The sequence below is a fragment of the Mchenga conophoros genome, linkage group LG20 (assembly GCF_057382185.1).
Source record: "Mchenga conophoros isolate Kocher_MC1m ecotype Shallow Benthic linkage group LG20, M_conophoros_male_GT1.1, whole genome shotgun sequence".
Lineage (NCBI taxonomy): Eukaryota > Metazoa > Chordata > Actinopteri > Cichliformes > Cichlidae > Mchenga > Mchenga conophoros.
In genome coordinates this window covers 24,472,111-24,492,541 of record NC_140545.1, presented here as the reverse complement: position 1 = coordinate 24,492,541, position 20,431 = coordinate 24,472,111, and the positions used below count along the sequence as shown (strand labels likewise).

Sequence of the window (20,431 nt, the reverse complement as noted above, 5' to 3'; positions counted from 1 at the left end):
TACTCAATATTAATACTGATAGAACCCCCGACGCGCACGCACACACACAAAACTAAGTATCCCGAACCAGCATGAATACACATGGACGCTGCAGTTTGTAGAATTATTTATTCTTTGCTCCAGTCCAAAGGACACATGTTCAATCTGCCTAGTCTTAAAAAACATGATGCTTTGGCAGCCTCTGAATCTATATATATAAAAAAGTCACGTGTGGCATTTGAGAGCATCACATATGTGTAACACCAGCTTCACATAATATACACAAACAGCCCTTGTTGAACAATGATGAAAGCTTCATCCATTCAAAAAACAAGAGAAAACACTGTAAGTGAATATTATTGTGGCAAGTATAGAAAAAAAAAAGACTTAATGATTACTGAGCAAATGAGCTAGGTCAAAGTCATGCTGCAGCGCTTTTGTGATGAATAAGATCATAGCTGAGGAATATAATTTTGTTTCGTTTCTGAGTGATAAATCCCTGAAAAAAATATTCCAGTATCTCATCTGACTCAGTCTGTGCCTTTGCTGATATTACACATTGATGTAATGCAAGCAAATCTGAACATGCATCTCTGAAGCAGGAAGAGTGGCTTAATCTCAAGTCAATCAGATCTTCCCAGGGTCTTCTTTCAGGGTAACTGTTCTGTTGAAGATGAGCTGCAGTGAAAGAAGGAAAAAGGTTTCAGCTCATATTGCATAAATGTTTTTAATCCAGACCAAGACTATCAAAGAATTAACTAAAGTTAATTGAAATAGAAGCTTCCACAAATTTGTACAAACCTCGTTTTAAATAAATAAATAAAAAATAAAAAAAATCTTTCCGTACCTTATCTGCAGTGCTGTCTGAGTCCACGGAGAAGTAGCCGACTCTTTCAAACTGGAATTTATCAAAAACCTTTGCTCTCTTGACTGAGGTGTCCACTAAGGCACTACTGATCACTTGCAGGGAATCCTAAATTTAAAAAAAAATGAAGAAACAAATTAAGAAATCGATGTGACTGCTGACACTTCAAAAGCCTTCTGTTGTAGTTCAGAGATACTCACAGGGTTGATGTCACTCAGGAAGCCATTAGGCACTTCAGATGGATCTTCTGGATGTTTGTGCAAGAAGCTACGGATACAAGGAGATACTTGGTTAGGTGAATTCTCTAGTTATATTATTTGTGAAATGTTTGTGAATGATGGGTAATTGTTTGTGACTTACAGTCTATCATAGAGGCGCACTTCACACACCAGTGGCTCACTGACCCAGTGGATAAAGGCCTTCGGTTTCTCTGCGGTCTCAGAACTGCAGCAGGTCACCTCCAGTTCCACCACTTTGCCCTGAGTGTCCTGAGAAATGGTTCAGAGCAACATGTGTGTCATAAACCAGATAATGAAGTAATAATGACATTTTACTGCCGCAATTGAATATTCTAGAATACAACCTCTTGTTTAATATAACTAGATCATATTTTTATAAAACTATGTCGTTTGACTGGACAGATATATGTAAAACCTTCACAAATATATTGTGATGAAGAAAAGTTTGAAGGGCCTGTTTATGTTTTTACAGGATTAGAGCATGGAAAACACATTTTAATTTTATTTTATATTGTCTACTTGGTGAAACTGAGTCTTACCTTGATGATTTTCTGGACAGAGATGACATACCCAGCATGCCTCAGGCCTACAGGTTGTTCTGGAGTCAGGCGCTTGTAGCCCTTTTCCATGACCTGCCAAAGAAGAGAATAACCTCATAATCGTTGCCCATCTCAAAACCAAAAAGAGCACAAAGAATTGCTGCTTTTTAAAATCATTTATTTGGAGGTTTCTCCTCTCTGACCTCTCTGAAGTCACTTTGTTCAATGAAGACTGTGCGCGTGAAAGGAACCGTGTGGCTGCCCTTAGCTTCGTCGACAGGGAAGTCCGGGACTCGTACATCTGTCTGAAAGAGAAGACAGAAGGATTATTTTCTCCTAAAATATAATGTGAAAGAATATACTAGGTCAAGCGATTTGTTTTATAAGCAATGTACAAACCTTGAAGTTGTCAGGAAGGTTCGTTATGGTGACTTTGAGTGGTTCTAGCACAGCCATGGTTCGAGGTGCTGTTTCATTCAGCACATCCCTCACACACGCCTCCAGTAAGTGGGGCTCGGTCGTCGTTTGGGAAACTGTGACTCCCACCTGTGAGATGTGTACAGTGTTAGCACAGCACTTATGAATGAGACTTGTTGTGGCATCCAAAAGTTCATCATTGCATTCATTTTGCCTACTCGTGCACAGAAGTTGTTGATCGCTTCTGGGGGAAACCCTCTTCTCCTCAGTGCAGTCAGAGTGAAGAGTCTGGGATCATCCCAGTCTCTGTAATTAGAAACAAATATTTAAGAGTTACTTAACGCAGGCTATGCACAATGAAGACATCACAACAATAGCTGTGGTCAAAAGGCTGCATCAATTCCCTACAATGAAGTAATTAACTAGTTTGTTTTAATAGCTTTTAACATGCTTGGGGAAAACTAAGGTCCTACTCAGATATGGAGTTTAAAACATTGGTGAATCCAGAGAGCTGCTGAAGTCAGCTTTTGTTGGATGTGCTGCTTTCGGATAAATGTCATGTACAGGTTTGTCCCAATATTTTGTCCTGTTATATCAGGGAAAAACTAAGTCTGGAAAAAGTTTTTTTGCATTGCAAGCCTTAGAAATGTTTCTATTTAGAGTGCTACACAATTAAATGATTTTCGAATTATACTAACTGAATACAGTGGGGCTGAATTCTTAATTTGAGTGGTCTATATCTGGTGGAAGCTCTGACGTAAGGGTTTTTACTCTTAAGCCTAAATTATGGTCCTGCAAACGTGTTCGTCTCCGTGCAAGTTTCTGTTCAGACAGCGAGCGGAAAGGGTTTTAAACCAACACCAGACCTGCTCCTGTGCAGTCTTCCAAAATCCCCACTGCACATTACTGGACGCAAATGATGTGTCTGCCGAATGCTGATTAGTTTACAAAGCTAGATCAAAAATCAGTACGAAAAGCAGAGACAGCTGCTGCTCAGTTTCACTTCAGCTCTTTGTATGTTATAACTTCTCCATGGACCAACAACAGCCCACAGACTGGTTATACCACATACTTTGTACATCGCCTCCATAGAAAACAGAGCTCTGTGCAGATGGACAGGCCATCCCCAGGCTACGAAACTGCTACCACTGCTGAACCACAAAGTCTGCTTTAGTTTGTCTAAACATTTTGTGCAATACAGCATCTCATGCGACATGTGAGGGGAAAAAAACCAAAACAAAAGCATACAGCTAACTTTTCTGTAAAAGTTTTGATTTCTACAGCTTTTTCAGTTAATCTCAAGGTATCTAATTAAAAGGAAATAGTGCATAAAGCCTTTTATGTTATTCTAACAATGAAATCAGAAGTGACTTTAGAGTTTATCTCTATGACAATTAAGTAAAAGGGCTTTAGTTGAATGGTAACAAAAAACTGGAAATATAAAACACTTTACCAGGTAGGGATACACAGGTAGACATTTAATATGTAGTTATATGCCAGTGTTGACTTTCAACACAAAGTTGATATTATTCTCAAATCTAAAAGACAGACTTTCAGCTACATTTTATGTTAATGACATAAGGCCACTGATTTAAATAACTAAATTAACCTCCTAGGACCTGACGTCCACATGTGTGGACATCACATTTTGGGTTATTTAGACCAAAATACTCAATTTTGCTCTACAAGGGCCTAATATCCACTTTCGAGGACATTATACTGCTACTGTTCTACCAAAATTTTAAACGAATATCCTCATATGTGGCTTTTATTTTTCTTAAAAACAAAGGTAAAATAAATAAATAAATCTGGTAATTCTTTGTTTTTACATTCATCGGGACCCAATATGCCCAAATATCAAAGAGAAATTAAAAATGCATGCCGTGGAAGAGTTCGGGTCTTAGGGGGTTAAATAAATAAAATTGGCTTTATCTATGGATCTCCTTATCCAATTCAGGACTGTGGGGCTGAAGCCTATCCCAGCTATTACTGGCTAAGAGTTTGGGCAAATCCTGGGCACGTAACGAGTCCTTAATAGTGATTAATAACCAGTATGTTCAGTTTTTTTTTGCCATGTTAACATAGCTAACCTTGTGTTTTAGATTCAGCTCTGTGCTTAAAATAAGGTTATTTTAAATTAAATTATGAATAGAAAAATAAAACTGTTGAATCATAAGCATAGTATGTGAATATATGTACAGTCTAATGGTTGAATTCTAGCCTTTTTATTATGATCTATTACAAATTCACATTTATTTTTTATTTTTCCACACTGCTTTGTAAAATATTTTTTATATAATTTCTTTGACATGTGAGGGTCTTTGTTCTTTGATTACAATCCCCTCTAGGGGTCAAATACCTTGCTGCAGATTTTTTGTTACCCATGGCCTTTAATCCTCAATGACTTTATGTTTACCAGACTCTGATTAACACTTAAGAGTTGAAACACGTTGGTCTATCTTTTCCTGCCTACACCTAAAAATAAACTTGTTACATTATTTTACAAAGAGATGGAGTGCCTCAGCAGCCCTTAAAAGCAGCATATTTCCTTGCCACTTCTATTAATTTGCATTACAAAGTAAATAATTAAGTCTGAAAAAAAAAATGTCAAAAAGAAATCCTACTTTACCTGACAACGCCCGTCTCGACCAGTTTGATGATTTTCCTCTTGGACACAACAGTGTAGGTGAGGTTCAGCCGCCCATATTCCCACTGCACAGGGCAGTACAGATCCAGAGCGTTACACAGCCAGTAATATGATGAACGCCTGACAGAATCACAAAAAGGTCAACAACAAAAACAGTAATGTCATTCTGTAAGAATCCAGCAAAAGCTAAAATGAACCTAATGAAGATGGGGGGGAAAAAAGTCCTGTATACCTGGCTTGAAACTCTTTGGTACACAGTGAGTGTGAAATATTTTCAATGGAGTCACACAGACAGTGAGTGTAGTCATAGGTAGGATAGATGCACCTGCAAAGAAAGATAAAGCAAGTTCACTAGGAATACATTGTTGTGAGAAAAGATGTTGTGGGTTTTTTTTATTTATACCATTCATCTCCTGTCCGATGATGCGGTGTGTATTTTATTCGGTATGCCACAGGATCCATCTTTCCATCCTCCATGACCATCTTCATCCTGAGGGTGGCCTCTCCCTCAGCAAACAGGCCCTTCTTCATCCTCTCAAACAGCACCAGCGACTCTTCGATGGGTCGATCTCTCCACGGTGATTGAGGAACATTATGGCCTTTCAGCTCCTCGCCTTTCTGATGGCACACATACGCGTGACCCCTGAAGGCGGAGAAAAGAAATGAGTCAAACACCATCCGTGCACCAACATCTCCACATATCCTGCACTCACCTGCGAATAAGATCCACAGCAAGGTCATAGAGTTGCTGAAAATTGTCAGAAGCGTGTGTGACGGCATAAGGTTTGTAGCCTGTGTGAGCAAAACAGGGATATGACAATGGCTCCATGAATGTAGAGAATGTGCCCAAGAACATCAAAACATTTATGCACAAAAAACTTACCCAGCCACTCCACCATATCCTTGATGGCAGTGAAGTATTTCTCCTCTTCCTTCTCAGGATTTGTGTCATCATACCTCAGGAAGCAAATTCCATTATTTGCCTATGGGGGAACACAATGTTTAGAGTAAACACCTGCACAAGAGAACATTCAAAAGCTTATATGGTGTTGAAGAAGAAATTAACTTACCTTTGCATAGCCAAAATTAAAGTTGATAGCTTTGGCATGCCCAATGTGAAGGATACCGTTGGGCTCAGGAGGAAAACGGGTACGTATCTAAAGACATGCCAAGACAGGTAAATGGGATCAATGTTTTTTTTTTTAACTATGTAAGATTTGTAACAGTTCATTCAAGTCGCGAAAATATTATACCTGTCCACCTGTGAACTCCAGGTGCTTTTTAAGCAAATTCATTGTATTCGGTGTGATCACGTAGCCCTCAGTTGTATAATTTTCTCCTGCGCGGTCAAGAACAAAGAAATAAACATAGTTCAAAGTCACAATAACCAAGTAGACACATTGACAAAAGTCCCCCTTTTCACATGAATGCTAGAAAAGCTGGTGGTGAGGAGTGCTCCATTCTTACATGGGCTCAATCTGACTTTTTAAACCAGGAAACCAGCAAGGGAAAGTCTGTCTAATGTCCGAGCACATTGATACACAAATAAGCATTCCCATACACATAGCTTTGTTGGTTAATTTTTTAAGAAACATTGAGGGCTGCAGTGTGAACAGATTAAGGAAACCTTTTTCAGGTGCAACAAGATCATTTCATTTCTAATTGTCCTCACCTGGTTTATGGAACTTCAGTGCCTCTCCTCTGAGCTGCTCCATTAGTGACTTGCCCTCCCCAGAGACTGCATCACCTAAACAATCAATAAACAGTTTTAAAAAGTACTTCAAGACAAAAGCACCCCTGTCTGTTTTTGACTTTGCTGCTTACCGTTCACCGCCACCTCCTCTTTCTTCACCTTCACGTCATTCTCTGTGACTTTAGCTTTCTGTGCCTGAAAGATGATTATATATTGGTAAATGGTAAATGGCCTGTATTTATATAGCGCTTTACTAGTCCCTAAGGACCCCAAAGCGCTTTACATATCCAGTCATCCACCCATTCACACACAGGTGATGGCAAGCTACATCGTAGCCACAGCCGCCCTGGGGCGCACTGACAGAGGCGAGGCTGCCGGACACTGGCGCCACCGGGCCCTCCGACCACCACCAGTAGGCAACGGGTGAAGTGTCTTGCCCAAGGACACAACGACCGAGACTGTCCAAGCCGGGGCTCGAACCGGCAACCTTCCGATTACAAGGCGAACGCCCAACTCTTGAGCCACGATCGCCCCCATATTAATTACAGACCAAAAAAATCATGCAATGCATTTCTACCTCAGCTCTACACAGAACTTACAAAATTAACTCATTCTGAAGCTTAAACACACTACATATCATTTAGTTGATTGGCTTTTTGTGTGTGTAGATTAACTATCTGCTGGACAATGTTTTACCCCAAGACAGCAAAGAATTTGCATAAAAATGGCTCCAGAAATGTTCAACTTTTTAATAAGATACACCACTTTTACCTTGGGCTTCTTTTCTAGGTCAGCCTCTGTTTTGGGTCCTAAGAGGTGCAGAACCTTTAAGATGAAAGCCAGAGCTTTATTATTTGAAAGAATCCCAGCGACCTTCACTGCAAATACTTAACCACAATGACATTGCAATAACAGAAGGATCTTTTCCCAGACATACCTGCATGTCCACCTCATTCTTGATCACCTTGCCATCAGCCCATTTTAGAGCAGTGCGTGCTTCACCTGCACCAGACACAGAGGCTCAGTGAGAAATTATTTTTGGCTGATAGGCTTCAGCAGCTGCAATAATATTTAACCAAAAGGTGGGAGCTCATACCCATTAGCAGTCCCATGTTGAAGTGGTACCTCTCCTTTAGCAGTTGATCCTTGTGCTTTTTAATCACAGCTTCTACCTACAGTACATTACACAGTTACAGTGCATACCACACCCAGTACAGCATGTAAAAAGACACACTTTTGGCTAGAACACTCACTGCTTCCTCAATCTGCTCAGGTGTTATGACTACACCCACTCCACATGCTTCGTCAAACTCCTTCTGGTTGATGGGGTCTTGTGGATGACCCTTCACAAAGTCCAAAGCAGCTACAAAAAAAATATTCAGAAAGTGGTTTATGTAATCTCGGTTTCATATACACGCGCGCGCGCGCGCGCACACACACACACACACACACGAGTAGTATCTGACAAGTCGAGGAACCCCACGACTGAGTGTATCGGTGCAGCACGGAGAAAGAATGCCTTTGGAATCAAACACATAACTCGTTTTGTGACACTATGATCAGCTGACCTGTGCTGATAATCTGGCATTCACTACTTCTGGTAATTTTTTTCTCAAGTTTCATAGGGTATATTGCTGATTTACCAACACCTAGATACTATAAAACTAGTACAAAACATAAAATTTGGTGAGTGAACCTAATCCATTCATCACCTTAAAATAATCATTTAAATAGGCGAAATCACAATGTTTGTGTGTTTGCTGATATTTGAGCAGCTTGAAGAGTTACATTTCAAATTACATGCCACTTAAAAACAGACAAACAAACAAAAATGTTATGATGTTTATGCTTGCTCCTCCTCAGTTGCTTTCTAGATATTAAAATACTGCAACTTTACATGTGCACCATGAACGCATCACAAAGACGAGAAGCAATAAGGATATAATGATGATGTAACTGAGCTGTGGGATGTCATTATTTTCTAATTAAGGATCTCAAACCAAACAACCAATTTACAATCAGAATATACCACTCCACATAGTAACAAGGAGAAAAGATAAGTAACTAAAATAAATGAGGCAAAAAAATAATGGATCCTTTTTCAATTAACTCCAATTTCATTCACATTCTTCATATTGAGTTATCATTTTAGACATGTAACACTTTTTAAAACATTTAAATGTATACAATTCTTTAAATTATAATGAAGAGAGTTCCACAGTCGTATACCCCTAACCGTTGGACTCATTCATCTTTGTGTAGTCCTAGCTGCTTAAAATAAAATTTCCTTCTGCTGTCTTCTCCCCCCGAACACATTAAAAATACTCTTTGTAACTTAAAAGGCAAAATATTATTTTTAGCCTTAAACATAATTAATAGTGTCCGTAGTTTCACTAAATCTCCTAATTTTAATAATTTTGATTTTATAAAGAATTTATTTGTATGTTCTCTATATTTAACGTTATGAATCATTCGTAGTGCTTTCTTCTGTAATAAGTTTAGAGGTTTTATAGTATTCTCATATGTATTCCCCCAAACTTTGACACAGTAACTAAAGTATAAGAAAAAAAGTTAAAAATATAAAATGTGCATTGTTTTGTAGTCTAATAAATCTCTTACATTTCCCAAAATATAAATGTTTTTAACCATCTTCCTTTCTAATATACTAAATATGTGATTTCCACGTCAAATTTTCATCTACTATTACACCCAAAAAGCGAAATTCAGTAACTCTTTCAATCAATTCTCCATTAATGGACATAATGACTTCTTCCTCCTTTACACAATTGCCAAATAACATGAATTTCGTTTTTGTCAGATTCAAAGATAATTTATTTATATCAAACCATTTTTTTAATCTTAACATCTCAGAAATCATAATTTCAACCAAATCTTTCAAATTCTCTCCAGAGCAATAACAATTTGTGTCATCTGCAAATAAAATAAAATTTAACCTTTTTGATACATCACAGATATCATTAATATATAAATTAAAAAGTTTAGGTCCCAAAATAGAACCTTGAGGAACGCCACATACAATCTTCAATCTTTCAGAGGTATTGCCGAGATAATGTACATATTTTCTAAATAACTCCTTAACCAATTCAATGCCACTGATCTCACACCATAATTATACAATTTAGAAATCAAAATAGAATGTTGTAACGTGTCAAAAGCTCTTTTTAAATCAACGAATACCCCAACTGTGTATTTATTATTATGGGTTGCAGATGAAATATCGTCAATGATGCTAATGCCGTTGATCTATTTTTACGAAATCCAAATGGATTTTCATTTATTAGTTGATTTTTTTTCAATAAAACTATCAAGTCTTTGCGCAAAACGTTTTTCAAGCACTTTTGAAAACTGTGACAAAAGAGACACTGGCCTATAGTTGTTAAAACTATGCTTATCTCCTGATTTATATAAGGGTATCACTTTTGCCACTTACGATCAGGAAATACTCCTGATTGTAACGAGAGATTAAAAATAAAGCAAAGAGGAATACTTATACAGTCTAAAGTCTTTTTAATTATAACCATGTCTATACCATCACAGTCAGTAGATTTTTTATTTTTAAAGTTTTCTACAATTGCTACTATTTCTTTTATGGTAATATCAGCTAAGAATAAGGAATTAACCACTCTACTTTCTCCTTTCCAGACTTCCTCATAGTCTGGGTCGTCATATTTTCTAATTAAATTTGCTAAAGTAGGCCCAACATTTACAAAAAAGGAACTGAATTCGTTTGCTACTTCAATCTTGTCATCGACAACTTGATTATTCTTAATGAAATAAATAGACCGATCTGAGGGTGTGTTCTTGTTACCCAATACTTCTTTAAAAATATTCCAAATGCCCTTAATATTATTCTCGTTTTCCTGAAAAAGTTTATTATAATAGTCTTTCTTGGCTTTCCTCAATATTAATACCAACTTATTTTTATAAGTATTTATATCACCTCCTGCAACCACTTTTCTGAGTATACGCACTTCTTTTGCGGTTCGGACTCTTTCTGGCATTTCTTTGGAGGTGGAGGACCACCAAAGAGAACTAATGGAGTGAGAGATTCCCACCATGCAAGCTCCTTTAATTGCTTAAAGGAGCTTGCTTCTTTGACATCTTTAAGAGTTCTAATCAAATGTCTGTCCTCCTCCAGAAAATCTTATGTACGCAAACTGGCGTTGCAACTTCTTATCTGGTGCGCGTCTTTTATTTTGACAGCGAATGTGCACCTGCAGACCACTTATGTGCACCCCTGTATATAGTTTAATCACACACACACACACACACACACACACACACACACACACACACACATACAGGGAGTGCAGAATTATTAGGCAAATGAGTATTTTGTCCACATCATCCTCTTCATGCATGTTGTCTTACTCCAAGCTGTATAGGCTCAAAAGCCTACTACCAATTAAGCATATTAGGTGATGTGCATCTCTGTAATGAGAAGGGGTGTGGTCTAATGACATCAACACCCTATATCAGGTGTGCATAATTATTAGGCAACTTCCTTTCCTTTGGCAAAATGGGTCAAAAGAAGGACTTGCCTTCTTCTTAGTTCTATTTACAAAGTATAAATCGTACCCTTTGATACAAAAATGACAACCCCTATTCTCATCTAACCATGTTTCAGACAGAGAAATTATTTGGAACTTGCCTCAAACTATACAGAAAATCTTCAATCGAAGCAAAACTTCTATAAAGACCTCTGCAATTAATATGAATTAATGAAAATGTATTAGCTATTTCAACATTATCCCTGAATTGCTCCTCTGTATAATCTTTACATGTGACATTAATTGTATTAAGCACATTCCTTTCAGGGTCAATACCTGCTTCAAAATCATATGGTTTATGATCTGAGTCATCGAGCATTATGCATAATTATTCTAAGAATATCTATTTGACCTCAAAAAAGAAAGGGATCCTTAACAATCGCACATTTATTTATCGACATATTTTAAAGTCCGTTGATCTTATCTTCTTCCATGTCCAATTTACAACTTCCTTTTGTCCTTTTCCACCCGAAGTAGCATCTGTTCTTGTAAAGGATGAACTAATTGTTTTTAAGCTCATAGTCATGATTGGTCGTAACCGTCTGCCTATCTTGGTAATGTTATCTCGTATAAATGTCCAATTCCCCAAGATCCTTAATCGTTATAACCTTGGCTTCTACTGGTGTTCCATTAAGTTTAATCATCACTTTACAGTTCCTGGTCCAGGTTGCTTGAATCTTTGTCTCCTTCCGTAATATGCGAGCTTGTCTAGCAATATCTGCATTTCTTTTTATAAGATGTTCATTCAAATATACTCCGCTTCCTCTCAAAAGGCTGGACTGCCTCAGCAAGTCAACTTTGTGTTTACGGTTTACAAATCTCACTACAATTGCTGGAGGAGCATTAGTGTGCCTCCTAGGAAGGGTATAGCATGCAGATATATTATTACTATGCAGGGGAAGTTTTTTATTCGAAAAGAATTCCACAACCTCCCGTTCCAACGACTGTAGCTCCTCCGTCGAGGGCTCGTCTTCTCCTCTTTTTGCACCGGTCCCAGACTCGGTGACTCTCGCATAACTCCTGTGTTTAGTTTCCAGACCTGTAATAATCACTTCCTCAAGTCGAGCCTGCTGTTCTAGATCGTCCACCTTCCTTTCCAAAAACTGGATTGTCTTGTCTTTCTCCTTAATTGGGTTTTTTAGTTCTTTGATTTGGTCCATCATCGACATTAGTATTCCTTGTTGCTTTCAGAGTATTTTTTCCTGAGCACTTTATATTTATTTCACAAATATTGTGCTTAAAAAGAATTTGTGAAAAAAATTTGCAGTAATTTGACTCAGATCATAATATAATTGGAGCACAAATTATGTTTAAAATATTTTTGGAAAACTTTGCTGGTTAAAACTGGGTCCACAACAGACCTTCTTTCAGTCGCTCTCTTTAGGGGTCACCACAACAGATCATCTACTTCCATCTCACCCGATCCCTAGCATCCTCTTCTATCACACCAACCCTCTGGATGTCCTCCTTCACTACATCTATGGATCTTCTCTGTTCCTGGCAGCTCCTCTGCTCACTGCACACTCAACCTGACCTGCTCTTCTGATATACTTATTTCTAAACCAAATTATCACATCATCTTGAAGTTTGCCACCCCCAGCTCGACCTCTTGTTATCTTTGTGAGTACCATAACTTCCAAACAGCAGGTCTCACTAGTATCTTGTAGACATTCACTTTCACTTTTGCTTGACTTCCAAAACTTTGATAATTTACCTGCAAGCTGTAGTTCTGTGCAGATCTTACGCTGAGCTATACTTTCTGAAAGAAATGCCAGGCGTTTGGTGTCTTTAAGGCGAGATGCCATACTGTACAGCAACGTACCCATGGCTTTGTCCACTCCTGAGGCCCCATGGACACGTTGGGCCTATTGAAAACAGAGAGGAAATTTAAGAATTATTAAGAATTTGTTAAAGACAAATAAGGAAATTGCTAATAATCACTACTTTCCTTATCTTGACCCTGGGGGCCTAATAAAGATAAAATAATGGATGGTTTACTACCAACTAAAGAAATATGAAAGTAAAAGTGTAACTATGGCGTAATGTACACAAAAGTTACAAGAAGGTCAGGGTAGGTCTATCTAAAACTATAACCAGTGTAGCATAAATAAATGAGAAGTTTGTATACAGCTGAGCTGTACAGTCAAGTGTCAGTCGTTTTCACAGCTGTGCATTCAGGTAGTTGAGTTACCCCATAAGCGTTAGGACCAACCTGAGTAATTGCCTCCTTCAGGGAAGAACTCAGCGAGTCATTCTTCAGAGTTTCTTTCGCTTTCTGCTCGCTGAGTCCAATGGACGTGAAAAGTGTCAGCGTATCTGCCATTATCCCGCCGAATTCACCGGTTAAAATCGGAACAGCACAGACACACCACCGCCACACACGACTTTGCTTCCTAAAGAGAGACCAGAGACCACTTCCTCTGGAAAGAAAAAAAACGTGAAGTACAAAGAATATTAGCCAATAGAACTCTGCGGGTTTGGATCTCACTGACCAATCGTGAAGGAGATTTACTAAGATTACCGCCTACTACGATCGTAAGAACCAATCAGGATTTGTGTTGACACCAGTGAGGGACGGGTTACCGGAATCTGGGTGATGTTGCATCAGATTTTAGTAATTCCTGACAATATGAATTTTTGAGGATCATTACTTGTTATCTATACTAGATAATATTTTAAACAATTATTACGGAAAATTTATACTTTTCACAACTTTTCATATAAAATAATTGCGCCTTTCCGACTCAGTGTAAGGTCTTTGTCGTCCATCATAATCTATGCCAAAACATCTCCGTGAAAGTTATTTACTGGAATGCCGCGTAGCTTCCTGGAAAATACTTCTGTATTTATTATTGTAACCTACCATACACGCCGGATTACACTACTATGCGTTTAAAAAGACTTTACTTTACTGTAAAGTTTGTTATTAATCACTAAACAGAAACTGTAAACAGCAGAATTATGGCCAAACATGCGGTGCTGTCATCTGGATCAAAAATGTGGAGGTCTATGTCTTGTTCGAAGTCCGAATTGCGTCTCGATCTCACTCTTGCGTGTGGACAATCCTTCCGGTAAGATGGTCAAAATCACGTCCAGCCTTTAAACATCAAATGCAAGTTGAAGCGGTTTAAAGTCTTTGAATTAACTCACATCTCATTCCCGCAGATGGAGGGAAACAACAGAAGGACACTGGACCGGTGTGATGGGAGGGCGTGTTTGGACTCTGACCCAAACAGATGAGACTCTTTGGTACCACGTGTACAACAACCAGGACAAGCAGAAGGAGGGAAGTGACAGGAAGAGAAGAGTTGGTGTTTCTGTCTTGGACAAAAATACAGCAGAGAAGAGATTCAAATGTGCTCCAGAGAAGGAAGAAGATGAGCCTTTGGCTGTTTCTTCAGTACAGAATAGAGAGCTGGACGAAGAGATGCTGAGAGATTACTTCCAGCTGGATGTGAGGATGGGGGACCTGCACAAGGAGTGGGGAGCAGCAGATTGTCACTTCAAACACATTGCAGAGGTCTTCAAAGGTCAGTGTGTGAGTTTGTGTTTGCACAGCCTTGCTACTACATATCACTTATTACACAGTAAGGTGTTACTGCTATGTTTTATCAAATTTCATAAATACTTTTTTGTGGGGGGGGTTTCCTGCAGGTGTGCGAATGCTGCGCCAGGACCCCACAGAATGCCTGTTTTCCTTCATTTGCACTTCCAACAACCACATCTCTCGGATTCAGGGCATGGTGGACAGACTGTGTCAGGCTCTGGGCTCACCCCTGTGCCAGCTTGATCAGACCTCATACCACGACTTTCCTTCCCTGTCTGCGCTTGCAGGTGCTTGAAAAGTTTTGCCACAGAACTTAAATCTATGTTTGTAATCTTATCAAAACCTTTACTGTCAGATGAAGACGATACTGAGAGTCTGAAGATATTCATCCCACTAGTTTTTTTTATTAACATTAACTGACTCATCTATTTTTATATTAATTTTGTTGGCATTTGCCTTTAATGATAGTAGAAACAGATAGGAAAGTGGAGAGAGAAAGGAAGACATAAAGCAAAGGGCCTCAGGTCGGGCTGCTGATTTCTGGCCATATGACTTATGGTCACCTGCTCACTAAACCAGCACCCAGTGTACATCTTTAACGACTTTAAAAACAAGAATCAGGTGGACAAGTTTGAATTTAACTGTGTTCAAGTTTCAGCTGTTGATTTGAGATGAAGTTGAAGAATTTGGAGGTAGTCCTCCTCCATATTAGTCCATCCACTTTGTGCAATGTACCAGTATCATTTGCTGCAAAACAGACCCAGAGCATCATGCTGCCACCACCACGCTTGACAGCTTGTACAGTGTTTTTAGGTATGAAAATCTCACCTTTACTCGTTCAAACATAGCTACTGTCATTGTGGCCAAAAAGCTCAATCCTCATCTCAACGGACTATAAAACCTTTCCTGCAGATAGCAGTTGGTTTGTCCATGTGAGCTGCAAATTTCTGAATGTCCTAGCCAATTTCTTCTCATCCGAGGGTGACAGTTTGGGTATTCTTCCAGGCCTTATAGTAATAGAAAAGTAAATAGTGTTTCCACATCTGTAAAAAGAACAGTTCAAAGAAATCCTTAAAAGCCCCAAATTACCACGATATTCATGCCCATGATGAGTTTGTGAAAACTTCTGACCACAACTATGTTCTATGTTGTTTCATTTACTGTTCTTATCAGACAGCAGCATAGAGGCACGTCTTAGGGATCTTGGTTTTGGATACAGGGCTCGGTTTATCCAGCAGAGTGCGAAGCAGATTCTGGACAACCATGGGCCTCAGTGGCTTGAAGGTTTACGCAGCATCCCATATCTAGAAGCCCGTGATGCTCTTCGCACTCTTCCTGGCGTTGGTACAAAGGTACAGCAGATATTTTTGGGGGGAGAAAAGGCAAAAAAAATGTGATGTTAACTGCTAACATACAATCAAGGCTTTGTGTCATATTTTAGGTGGCAGACTGTGTATGTCTGATGTCCCTGGATAAGCCAGAGGCTGTACCTGTTGACACACATGTGTGGCAGATTGCTAAACGTGACTATAAATACGCTGCCAACAATGGACAGAAGAGTATCACAGAGAAACTAAACAGAGATATTGGTCAGTATTCACGTACCTGTTTAATGGTATGGTTTAAGCCCTGGTTTTAAACACTGGTAATAAAATGTTCAATCTAATATTTCTACACAGGAGATTTTTTTCGAAAGCTGTGGGGACCCTACGCTGGCTGGGCGCAGTCTGTGAGTGTCAATTTCTGCAAACTGTCTGTCTCTTATAGCAGGTCCCCTGTAACCACAGAGTGTCTCTCTTGCTTCAGGTTTTGTTTTGTTCAGACCTCAAGAAGTTCCAAAGCCTCAAAGAGATGGTACATCTAAAGCAACCAGTGAAAGATGAAGATGGTGAAGAGGAAAAAATGCCATGCAAAAAGACTAAAGTAAAAACTGAATGTACAGGAACCGTGGGGAACTTGAAAGCCAAGCCAGCATGTCACAAGAAAGCAAAGATTTCTGTTAAGAAAGAGCCGGTAATGTGAGGTAAACACATTACCGGCTTTGTAGCCTGAGATTCAAATCAGGCTACAAAACCACACATTTGCACACACTGTGCTTGTTCAGCATCATGTGACGTGAAATGAAATGTGGAGATGATTTATCTTTCAGAAACACGACAGAAAATGGATCATTATCTCTTTCTCTGGGTTTTTATATAATTGTGTTGTAGCATCACTTCACTGTAACAAACAGAGCACACTAATGATTTTTTTACAATAAAAAATAAGTACCTCGCACTCTTTTTCTTCTCTGTAAAATGTTGATACCAGCAGAATCACAGCCATCATACATACAAGTGTGAATAAATTTCACACTACATTTTTAGGCAATAATTTACCAAAAAACATGCTGGATATAGAAATATGATACAAATTAAAACTAATATATGCAAATTCATACTTAATTTATATATTTTTCAAAATTTCATCAGAAGTTTGAATTTTCTGGCTTTTGCTTCATGGTTCAATTCTGAAAATACTAAAGTCATCATGAGCATATTGGCATTTAGTTTTGCTAAAACGTTGTCAGAAGAGGGCCCCTAGATGGCAGTACACAATGGAAGATGGTGCTCTCCAAGACATCATATGGTGGGGAATTCAGTTTTAGACAGTGTTTTAAAATCTGAGAACAAATTGCACTTTCTTCCTGGGTGAATACTTTCTCTCAGGCCGCCTGGCTCTTGTTACAATAAGTACTAATGCGTCACGGCAATTGCGTGCACGCTGGAAAAGGTCACAGCATGGCAAAGTGGTGCTGTGTTTCTTTAAAATGCATTCCTTACACCAAAATAATATTTCTGTCTGTTAGATCATGAAATGCCATTAGAACGGGCTGCTGTGAAGGGCTGTAGGGTCTGTATGTTATGTATAGGCACTGGCTGACTGTGTCAGCTGGTCTTTTTATAGCAGGGATTGCAGTTATCTGCTGTCAGTGCTTGGGGTGACTGTGTCTAGTGACGGCATGTTAATGTCTCTTGGGCTGCCTGACTTCACTGTCCCTTTACAGCAATGACTATGCATTATTCTTGTTTCTTGAGATTATACGCAGCTGCATACTTTAGTGTGAAGCTCCAGAAATTATTTCTCATATGTACGCTTAAGCGTGTAGGTGCATCATATACAAGTATGTCCAGTTTTGGCATATGTGCGCGCACGTGCGTGTGTGCGCGTACATCCATAGAAGTGTTTTATTTGTGGACGAGAGTGCAGCCATGTGAGTTAATGAATATGTGAGTCAGCTTTCGTTCCCATTCCGGTTGAGCTGGGCAGAAGCTGGGCCCCAGCTTTAGGGCAGAGTCACACTGAAGAAGAAAGACAGAATAAAAATAGAGCCAAGAGAAGCAAAAATTAATAAAAGAGCACAAAGGGGAGATGGGTGAAAGTACGCTGGAGGTAGGGGCAGGATATTCAGTTGACACACAAAGGCTAGAACAACACAACAGTGGCCTGTGTATTATGTAAGAGATGGGTCTCAGCTTGTGTTCTGTCCTTGGGGTATTGTTCAGTTAAAAGGACATCTCCATGTGCCTACTTTCTGTAATAAGAAGGTCATTACTTTTCAGAAGCACCAGAGGGCCCCACATTTAGAGCTCAAGTAAATGAGGAAGGCCTAACTCAATTTCCTGAAACAGATCATAAGCTGCATATAGTAGCTTGTTTTTATCGCACCTGATCTACAGAGAAGTTTGGGAAACCTGTTGTCATATCAGATTCCCAGATTAATGCATGATACTGATGAATTATAATTATACTACTGAATTTTCTCTCATATAGGTACATTCATAGATTTTAATCCGATCCAGTACAGAAGCTTTGGCACACTTGTATAGTTAGTAGTTTATACCATAATTGTATACATAGACCTAATTCACCTGTGATTTTATTTTAATTTTGCAGGTTTTGTCCAGATGGTTATAAATCAAAACTAATCTTACAGCAGGAAATGATTAACCACAGTATAAAAAAATATGTCATTTGAATATAGACATTTCAAGTACACATATACTATTAAGAATATTTTAAAAAATGTGCGTAGCAGTGCTGTGAAAAGTCTCAAGCCACCCCTCATTTCATTATATTTTGTTAGGAAAATGATTGGAGTGATTTACAGAAATGAGCAAATGTGGAAATTTAGTATATAAGACAAAAACAGGGCTAGTATAATTCTAACTGAACTCGCTGTCATTTCTTTAAGTAGTCTTCAGGACTAGTTCTGCAACATTTTGTGTACCATGCAGGTTTTTCCACTTTGGAAAAACAACTGCCTGGAGGGACAATAAATCTTTTGTCCAGTATAATGACCATTTTCCCGAAGCCTTCGTTACTCACTATGTTTAATGGACACACATTTTTGGCCAAAGGAACGTGACTATGTTGAAGATTTCAGTGCATCTTTGTGAGGTGGATGGAAACATCGTCGTACCGTACTGGCACACTTTTATGTTTGTCTGAGTTGATGCTGGACGATTCACGTTAGCAAACACTGCACTGTTTTACTTAGAGACAAGCTCTTCAGCGTCTGCTTTGCAGGACATTTGAGCTTTGGTGTATATTTGTCTTTTCCCCCTCATTCTTAAGGAAATGACTTTCAGATATCATCAGCTATAAATATGTTTGGAAATCTTTGGAAATTTTATGCCAGTGGCATTTTTTGCAGATTTGGTGAGAGAAAATTTGCAACAAATGATGTGTTTTTGTAGCAGATTGTTAGTAACAAATTGAAGAAACTTTTTTTCCCTGTTTGCTAGGTTTTCTGTTATTTGTAGACACAACACTGGTTCATTCCAGTTGAGTTTTCTGTGCTTTAATGATTCACAGGTCAGTGTTAAGTGGTTTAACAACTACAAAACATTCCTCTGAAAATATTCAGGTACAAAACAAAAGCGAAAACCAAAAAAGGTGAAAAAGCAGCTAATGTCTAAAGAAAAACTTTGAAATACTCTGTCTGAAGAACTATTTTTATTTGAGCTCTGATTCTGTTTCTCCTCTTTGTGAGCTCAAAAGTGGTCTCTGTGTGCTTTACCTCCACATTTTCTGTCTCCCACTAAAAGTGATGGATGTTATTATTTCTGATTAGTAACAGGCAGTATTATATAACAGTATCTGACAGACTAGCTAAACTGGATCAAATTTAAAGAGAACTGTGTTGATTTACTAGATGTGGTGTAATCTAATGCTGTTGGATGCAGCTGTGATGGACAGGATAGCAGTCCCCACATGGAAGTCTGTTTTGGGGGCCCAGAGATGGGGAGATTATTCTTTAGAGCCTAGACAATCTTATGGGTGAAGGGAAGCCACAGAGAGAAAGACTTTGAGCAGCAGTGTTTTAGATCTTAAGCTTTTCTAACTCATGAGTGTGTGGATGGACGTTAGCATATGAAGGTGTTGGCTGTTCTTAAAGAAAGAGGCTTATTTTGTGGAGAAAATTAATACTTTCTACCATCTGATGGGATCTATGCTTGGCTTGCTGCGATTAAGGTTTAATCCCTTATAAATTGGGAGGAAGAAACAGGTTGTCTGCTTCAGGGTTATATTTCAGCACCCCTACCAGTATCAATTCAAATGACTAAGTGGAACGTATTCACCACATTCCTGTACAAAGGTGGTATAGAAATATGACCCACAGTATTTATGGGTGTGGGGTAGCAGGAGCTTTATGTGTGGTTTACTGTTTGCCATTAAAGGCAAGTTAAATTAGTGAGGTTTAAATACAACCCTCCTCTGATTGTATTTAATGCCCACTCAAAATCTCTCATATGATTTAATGGCTTCCAGCTCCATATACATGTAATCTACATGGTTTGCTTGTTTTAATGGAACAGATGTTGTGGATGTAAGCATAGTCATGCAATTTGGGTCATTTCTTTCTCCGTCAAGGGAAATTATAATTATTTA

General features: G+C 38.7%; 2 protein-coding genes across 3 annotated transcripts; one reads left to right on the top strand and one right to left on the bottom strand.

Annotated features, from left to right (window-relative positions):
* Positions 1-93: 93 nt before the first annotated feature.
* Positions 94-14,212, bottom strand: qars1 (glutaminyl-tRNA synthetase 1). 2 transcript variants are annotated; one of them, XM_085260906.1, is made up of 24 exons: positions 14,101-14,212; positions 13,163-13,370; positions 12,665-12,815; positions 7,633-7,742; positions 7,476-7,551; positions 7,317-7,381; positions 7,151-7,204; positions 6,511-6,574; positions 6,359-6,433; positions 5,940-6,025; positions 5,757-5,843; positions 5,570-5,669; positions 5,400-5,478; positions 5,090-5,329; positions 4,919-5,011; positions 4,669-4,806; positions 2,258-2,345; positions 2,022-2,168; positions 1,826-1,927; positions 1,623-1,715; positions 1,205-1,332; positions 1,045-1,111; positions 827-952; positions 94-657 (listed from the first exon to the last, which is right to left on the bottom strand). In XM_085260906.1, the coding sequence occupies exons 2-24, from the start codon at positions 13,271-13,273 to the stop codon at positions 607-609; spliced, it is 2,331 nt and encodes a 776-aa protein (XP_085117032.1). In that variant the 5' UTR covers positions 13,274-13,370; positions 14,101-14,212; the 3' UTR covers positions 94-606. The 2 variants fall into 2 exon arrangements, with proteins under 2 accessions (XP_085117032.1, XP_085117033.1); XM_085260907.1 differs by having other exon boundaries at positions 12,773-12,815.
* ogg1 (8-oxoguanine DNA glycosylase) lies at positions 13,526-16,774 on the top strand. The gene is made up of 7 exons (XM_085260921.1): positions 13,526-14,021; positions 14,116-14,480; positions 14,605-14,784; positions 15,671-15,849; positions 15,939-16,086; positions 16,177-16,226; positions 16,304-16,774. The coding sequence occupies exons 1-7, from the start codon at positions 13,912-13,914 to the stop codon at positions 16,517-16,519; spliced, it is 1,248 nt and encodes a 415-aa protein (XP_085117047.1). The 5' UTR covers positions 13,526-13,911; the 3' UTR covers positions 16,520-16,774.
* The last annotated feature ends 3,657 nt before the right edge of the window (positions 16,775-20,431 follow it).